Source organism: Corvus brachyrhynchos, unplaced genomic scaffold (genome assembly GCF_000691975.1).
Source record: "Corvus brachyrhynchos isolate BGI_N302 unplaced genomic scaffold, ASM69197v1 scaffold283, whole genome shotgun sequence".
NCBI lineage: Eukaryota > Metazoa > Chordata > Aves > Passeriformes > Corvidae > Corvus > Corvus brachyrhynchos.
The window spans coordinates 805706-814052 of record NW_008237409.1 but is presented as its reverse complement, the minus strand read 5'-3'; the positions used below and the strand labels follow the sequence as shown (position 1 = coordinate 814052).

Here is an 8347-nt window from a genome sequence, read left to right as displayed (position 1 = left end):
GCAAAAGGCATCCCGAGCGCTGGAATGGCACAAACCGCCCTCGGAACCCCCCCCGAGCGCAGTTACCCCGCAGCTGCTGGCGCCCCCGCCCCTGCCCTGGCCGCAGGTGTCGGTGACTGTTCCACCTGCCCGCCCCGCGGAGCCCAGCGTGTCCGCGGCATCTCACAGGACCATCTCCGCTCCCCTTGCCCACAGGACCCTTGGCCGATGCTTTATTCCCCCTGCGGTGGCCACCTCCAACCGCTGTGCTTGACAGATCACCCACAGGTTTGCTGTCTCAGGCCGGAATGCAAAGCTGTATTCTACCTTTCAAATATAAACCCGAGTGTTTCTATAAATTAACTTATTCTGTTAACGTTCCAAGTCTTCACTGCAGAACTCTGACAGTAACTGCAGATCCGAGTGTGGCACCTTCGTCCCCAGCCTGGTCACCAGCCCCGGCCAACTGTTTACTCGGTGACTCAGAAAAGTAGGATACACACAAATAAACATCCACTTCCACTTTCCTTCTTGGGAATGTTAATTTGTTTTTCCTTCTGGGTAAACAGAAGCACAAAATAATGTTCTTTCATGCTACAGTACCGTTGAAATTCTGATTATATAAATAAAGATGCAGCTTGAGGTGAGGGCTCTGGAACAGCGGATTTAAAATTGGCAGAAGAACTGGAGAATCAAACGGAATTTCTGTCCCCCCACTCAGCCAGGGCCTCGATGTGACTCAGAGAGTCTTGCTGTTATCACAGCACAGGAATTATTACCAGCAATAGCGATATCAAATTTATCCTGAGTTAATTTTCCTTGTAAATTATGAGCAATAAAAATCCTGTAATTTGGATTTACAGGACAAACAATTCCATTGCATTCTAGCATCAAATCCAGGAATTTGGGTGACAGCTAATATTGGAAGAGCAGATGTTATATAAAAAGATGAAAATCAATTGCAAATATCTTATTTAAGAAAAAAAACAATTAACTGGTTGAAGAATAATGAGTCGTTTCTGCCTGCACATGCTGCGGTTCTGCCTGTCAGGAAATGCAGAGAGCATCCCCACGGGCTCCGATGGGAGCCCAGCCCTGGCTCTGGAGTGCCCTGGGTCATGGAGCATCCATTTGCTGTGTGCTGTGGAGTGAAGCCACTGATCCCTCTGCTCCTAGGGCAGTCATGACCAGCACTACCCTGCTTCAGGAAGGTTTCCAAAGCTAACTGTTGTCTGGTGCTCCAGAAAAGCCTCCTCTGTGTTGGTTATACAGTCCTGTACCCAAATCACACCTGCGTGGTCTGTGCAGGGCTTTGTTTCATCACCAGAATCTCCCCAGGGGGAAGCTGGGGCTCTGTTCCCAAGAACTGCAGCTCCAACCGGATTTGCTGTGGGTGTGAGGACACCTGGGGCAGGGCCAGCACCAGGTGAGATCCCAGAGTCAGAGCAAAGGCTTTGTCACAGGGAGTGCAAAGGCAGAGAACACTAAACACGGACACCAAATGCACAGAGATGAACACAAAACACCCCACGGGTTCAGTGCAGCACAGCTCTTACCCAGGACGGTTTATTAACTCACAATTAAACCTAGGGGCTGGGTTTCCCTGCTGGAGGCAGAACTGACCCCGCTGGGCCCTTCTTGTCTCCTTTTCCAACTGTTTATATATTTGACCCCTCGGTGTCCCACAGTAATCAGGCAGGAATAATCTCCACTGAAGGCAATCCAGCCACAATCTTCACAGGGATCTCTACGTTCTGCCAAAATCTAAACAATAATAATTCATGTAGGGGCAGGAAAAGGGCTTCAGCTGACTGATATGGTTGTGAGAAACATGTCCCAAAATGCCAGAAAGAAATCGGGGTGATAAGATTAGATCAGAGAGAAGCATCCTGGGAACTCCTGACTGAGGTAGAAAAGGACAGGCTATTTCTTCCCTTCAAAATGTACTAAACAAAACAAACAGTGCTTCTTCCTGCTTCTGGCAGTGTTTTTCCCAAAGCAAATCTGTTCCCTAAAAGCAAACACGATTTGCTGTAGTATTCCCAGATTTTAGATGCAGGGGTTTGAATGGTGGTGTTGGAAACTCTCACAGTGTTTCCCCAAATTCACAGAAAAATTTCAGCCATTATTTAGACTGGAGACCCATTCTCCCACTGTTGCCCCCAAAACCCCACAATATCTCTACTATTAATTTTTGTGCCAGACCCTGCCTGTGGGTCCATGAACCCCCCACCTGATTCTGCCCTCCCCCAGGCAGACACAGGACAGTCTGTAACAGCCAGCTGGGTATTGTTGGAGGATGAACCATTCCAAGTTCCCCAGCTTCTGGTAACTCTTGAGTTGTGCCACCATTTCTTCAGCAGTCTTGACAGCAGTCTTGACAAACTCCTGCTTGTGGATTTTTAAGGACACTTTAGCAAGAGCTTTTTTATGTTCTTCCTTAAGCTTCTATGTAAACTAAAACAAGGAATTGTAGCCTAAGGCATCCACAGAGTGTTGTCAGGTTTTGGTGTGAATGCCAATGACTTTTCGTCACTAAAAATTTCCCATCGTGGTTGTCAAAGTGGCACTAGTGGCAGGAGTCACATGGCACAGGGAAATCCCTGCCATGTCTCTATTCCCTCTCAGCAGAGCTTTAGAGCCTGAACAGCCAAGGCATAAAGTGTGAGCTGGAAATCTATCTGTGTGGGAGGAGTCCCCCTCGTGAAATTTCCAGCCATGGATGTTTTTAATCCAGCCAAAAATGGCCCTTGAATCACTGCCTTGGAGGTATTCTGGCACTTCTGCTTTTTGCCTGAGTTAGAGGACGAGGAAGCAGATGAGAAGGTTGAGGCACACGGTGAAAACAACCTGGCCAGGTCTGCAGGAAAACCTCAGGGAATTCTCAGCTCACACTTTGTTCTTGCTGGGGAGTGAAGGTGCTGATCCTATGTCATAGATACCATCAGCTAACGACACCTTCAATAAAGTCCCCTTCAAAGGTAGAAGCCCTGTGGCATTTCCTTCCTTTCTGATGCATTTTACCATTTCAGATTCAGTTAATTTCTGAACATCACCCACACTGTACCCAGGAGATCTGGGCCTTTCTGGAATTACACCTGAACTGGCTCTTGGAGGTGACACTTCTCTTGGCTTCTTGACAGACAATATGGATTTTTTTTCTTTTTTGCCCGCTCACATCTTTGTCTTCTGCTTTCCTCTACTTTGTGTTTTCAACTCAAATAGTTTATTTATAAACCTTTTCTTCTTCTGACTCTATTTCCTCCTTTGACTTTTTTCTCTCCATTCCTCCCATCCCAGTCTCGCATTTTCACCAGCATTTGTCAAACACTCCAGCAGAGGCTCAAATACGCTGAGTGACACTTTTCAGTTTCTATTTATCAGCTTTGGTCCAGAAACCTCCCATCCCTTCTGGAAGCATTCCTCTGTAAGGCACAGGTTTGATCCCAATTCCTGATGGATGGGGTGTCATTGTGAGGGAACTGTGCCAAATCTGTCATCAGGGTCAAAAATATTTCCACCCTGTTCTTAAAAGAAGCCAAGCAAACAAACCTAAGTAAAGGAGGAAGGCAGGGAGAAAGGAAGGGATCTCCCCGGTTTTAGTAAGAGGTGACTTAAACTCCTCAGCCACAAACCCTTAAAGGCGGGGTTTAACCCGGAGCGGGCAGGCTCCCAAGGAGAGCCCGGGGCCTCCCTGGCAGGGCTGCAGCTCCTCCTCTGCTCAGACACTTCGGTGTCTCCCCACTCTCCGCGGGCTCCGAGGACGCCGCTCCGATGCATTTGTCCATCAGAGGGCATTAGAGGCCGCTAAACCTCTCCGCTTCGGGCTGGCCACGAAGAACAGCCCGATTGTTCATCAGCGAGCGCTGGGTTCGTGTTCGCTCCGGGACCGTGTTTTACTGACTTACCCGGCACGTGCGGATACATTGCAAAACGTGAAGAAACCTTTTCTGTAGGGTAAACCACGGATTTTCCTTTGTGTGCTCTGCTTCCCAGTTCCTCCCGGACTGCAACAGGATCTGTTAAACAAGAACAGAGACAGCAAATGATCTGACTAGATGAATGGTAATCACAGAATGATGGATTATGCTCCAGAGAAATTAGAGATTCTGTACAAAATACTCACATTGGAACTTGTAACCCAAAAAGCCCAGTCATGAAAGGATCATTCAAATTGTAGCACGATGTTTCACACAATCAACTCTAAACGCAAATATTTCTGTTCCAGTAGAAATCTCATTTGGATGCAAAACACCGGGAGTTTAATCCCTGATACTTGATCTGATAAAAGAAATAGTCTATTATCAAGGCCTCGTAAGAGTTCAGATATTCTAATTGCACTTAATGGAGCAGAGTATTTTCTGAAATGGAGGCTGATGCATGCACGGGAAAGGGACACAGCCCTGTTAGTGTCTGCCCGTTTGCCTTGGAGCTATAAACAAGCTCTTTGTCGAGTCCCAGTTGAAGTTTGTTTGATCACAATCACTCCCAGTGTATGTGTTCATGTTCTAAAGACTTCAGCAGAATGAGATCATTTTGTGTATCTACTTTTCCCTTCCCCAGTGAGTAATGCCATCCCCATATACGGCAGTCATTGCAGAGGTTAAGTTACTTAAATATTATAAAGCAGTATTTTAATTGTTCTGGATGACTAATCAGCTCACCCTAGATTAGAACATTGCCCCAAAGGATAATTCGATTTTATCACTTCCCCTCCCTGACTTTGTTTCCTTTCTTGTTTATCACACAACAGGGTCAGCAAGAGGAGCTTTCAGCTTGTTCCCAGTCCCCACCTCCTCTGCATCCTGCAGTGTTTCCACTGCAAGCAATGCAGGATTATCCATAAAATCACATTAAACTTGCCTGTGCAATTCCCATTCAGTTCAGTGACATTATTTCTCAGTTAGACCAGCTGATTTTAGATTATAATCACATAGTCTGGGAGCCAGGATTTGGATTCAGTACCATCAGCACATCCTTCAAGAGTAGCCTTTGTTGCAGCACCCTGGGTCTGAGCCCTGCTGCACCACAGCACTCCTCCTGCCAGTTCAGCACTGACCAAAGGGCTGGGGGCAGAAATGGGATTTACTGTCATAGGTGGAGTCAGTGGTTGGCAAAGACCTGCAGCATTCACACATGGGACACTGGGCTTTATTTTAACTTAAACATGGATGCAGTGCACTGGGGAGAAAAGCCACTGGAGCAGCCCAGCCATCAGAGATTGCCTTTCCTTCCTCCTCTGTCTTCTTAAGAACTGGGGTGTAGGGGAGGGACTGAGGAGGGAAAGGAATTGTCTGGTGGAAAGGTAAGTCTTTAACAACTGGGAGAATGTCAAGATCAGAGCTGAGTTTTCTGCTTCTTAAACAACCTCTGTGTAAGCCTGGTGTCAGCCTGTATGAATTTATGAATATAAAGAGTCTTTGTTACTGAAGAGTTTTCCCCAACTGCTGCTCAGTTTCCTCCCCATGACTCATGCCATTAGCTGATGCTGCCCTATTTAATTGCAACTGCTGCTTAAGCCCACACAAGCTTTTCTAAAATAAAACTTTGAAAAAGCTTACTTGCAGTAGATATCCAGCAGTTTGGATGGATGGTACATGGCAATATCCTTTGGATAAAACATGTGCTGCTTTGCTGGGCTTCCAAATAATGCTGAGCAGCACAGAGGCCTCGGTCATGGTGCCTTTGAGCTGCTGTGAAATGGAGCCAGAAACTGGGGATGAAGCTTACGCTGGAGCTGTGCCCCTCTTGTGAACACCAGGGTTACATTTGCACTTTCCTGGTGAGCCCCCAGCTGGCATCCAAACACAGATCCAGTCTTTGTATTTACTTTTTAAATTCTCTGGCCACATGGGCAATGACAAGGTTGGAGAACCAAACTGCTAGCCATTAATAGCTCTCCTTGCCGTAAACCTGAACCTGACCCTTTAAGGTCTCGTTAACCTGCTTTGCATTTTTGGACTCGTTTTTCATCGTGGGTGTAATTTTGCAGTGCTGCAGATCCATGGATTTCCCAAATATCATCATGTGACTTAAAAGCAGCAGCAAAACAAAGGACACCACCTCTGCCTTACTTGCAGTCATAACAGGGATTAAGAAACAGCAAGAAAACATTCCAGAGCTGCAGAGGGAAGGGAAAAATGCCAAGCTCTCTCAGAGTATGCAGTATGACAGGAAAAGCAGGCTCCAACAGAAAGAAGGCAAGAGGGCAATACTTCCAGGCTCAGTAAGGAAGGAAAGGAAAAGATTACAGCTGTGTAGCTCACAAGCTTCCTCCAGCTTGTGTAATGGAATTGCACTTTAAATATTTTCTTGTGTTAGACTGGTGGGATTCAAGTGGTCAATTCATCTTTTCCTTCCATGTATGGATCTCAATTTAAATTTAAAAAAAGAAAATTTCACCCATTTTTTGCACAGTCACAGCTGAACAGCCTTCAAATGCAGCCCAAAAAAGGGCCTGGATTGAGCCATGTGGGAGCTGGAAGGCTTTGACCCAGGAGCATGGAAGGGACTCCAACTGCAGTGTAAAGATTAGAAGCTGCATGTAGATTGAGTGTGAGTAAGTCTGCCTGAGTTGTGTAACTCAGCCTTTACTACACAACGTGCTGTTTGCACTGCAGGGGCTCGTCAGGGCTCCCACTGCATCCCAGACTCTTTGAATTAGTGCTGCACAGGCACAGATGGAAAAGCAATCCCATCCCTGCAGCCTGAAAGGATGGAACAGCCAGGCAGCACCACAGGGCCGGCCTCAGACTCCCCCAGACCAGGGCCCTTCCTGGAAACTGCCCCTTCCCCAGAGCCTCGGACAGCAGCTGGCCTGTCTCCGGCAGGATGCAGCCTCGCAGCATGGCTGCAGATTGGCTTACATGGCAGGTCTGGCAGGAATGTGCTCTCTATCCCGTCTTTGGTTCCCAGCAGCCTTTTCCCAGTGACCAGAGCATTCCCAAGCCATTCCCAGTATTCAGCTGCCTTGGCACACCGTGAGTCCCTTTGTTCTGCAGCTGATCCCTGTGTCTGTAGATCTGAGCACGTCCAGCTCATCCCCCATTTATGACATCTGGCAGAAAGGTAAATTATGCTCCCACAAATCCTGCTTTGCTTTAGTGGGGAATCTATTAACCTTATTTGTTACAAACTTTGTGTGCTATCTGTGCCTTCTGGTGAGCTTTAATGAGAGTATAACCAGAAATCTCATCAGCCTCTTTCAGGAAACATTTATAAACAGAGCAGAGCAGGCCCCAGTGAACCTGTGTCCTACCTGTGTACACACTGCCCACGCGCTGCTTGCACACGGGACTCATTAGCTGCCAACTGCTGTATTTTCAGTGCTAGTGGCAACACAGCTTTTACTTTCCACACTACAGAGACTGCTGGGATAATGGAGACCATAATTACATCCAGCCACTCGTTAGGGCTCAAATTACAAAACCGGATTTCTGCGCCAGACCTTCAGGAAGTAAGCCATGGAAGGAATCTCACAAATAACCTGCAATTACGTTAATGCAGAGGGCAGGGCCTTCCCTTAAGAGCTCTCAGACTCACTGGAGTGACCCTGGCTGGCTGACAGAGCCAGACATGCAGTGGAGAGAAAGGTGATGCAGGAAGTGAATTAGACAGGCACAGCCCTGGTGCCTCTGTACCCAGGGCTGTTTAGGAATAGACATAAAGAAACAAAGCCTGTGGTGTGGGGCAGCCAGGCAGTGGGGTCTGTGTTGCTGTGGCTTATTCCTTTACCCTGTGGAATGGGCTGTGCTCACATAAGGCACATGCACATGATCACAGCTCCATTTGCAGTGTGAGTTTAACCGTGTCTCTTCACAGAGCGTTCTCCCAGCCCCGGAAAGCTGCGAGCAGACCAGCACTCACACCTGCACAGGAGTGTGGGGAACAGAGACCTGGGGGCAGCCAGACCTGGAGAGGGCATCACCGAAAGGCACAGCATGGCCAGCTCTGCTTAAAGCCCCCTCCCCGTGTGTCTGTGCACAGGGTGCCACCATGAACCGCTTCACGCCGGCCTCACTCTGCACGCACCGGGCAAGCACAGCCCCACATGCCCAGGGTACCACAGAAGGCAAGTTCCTGTGTTCCCCCCTCACTCTTATACCTATTTACAATATTTTTACAACCCAAAAATAGGGGCTAGGAGAAGTTTACTTGTCCAACCTCCACCTTCAAAGGATGTCCATTTCTCTCAGATTCTTCACCTCCTCCATAGCCCTCTGCACATGTTCCCTGTAACAACAGGGCTGAACACAAGCTACCCAAATATTTTCAAGCTCGGTTCCACACCAGCTCAGGCCCACCTCGAGCTGTTTGATCTGTGAGCAAACACTCTTTATCTATAAGCAACCTGCTCTTTCCCAACTCC

The 8347-nt window shown here is 47.7% G+C and overlaps 1 protein-coding gene across 1 annotated transcript in view; it reads right to left on the bottom strand.

The window, feature by feature from the left end:
* NF1 (neurofibromin 1) overlaps window positions 1-8347 on the bottom strand; it is an 87856-nt gene that overhangs the window by 76703 nt on the left and 2806 nt on the right. The window contains 1 exon segment of the mRNA XM_017730920.1: window positions 3888-3998. Coding sequence (XP_017586409.1) covers window positions 3888-3998 — 111 coding nt within the window.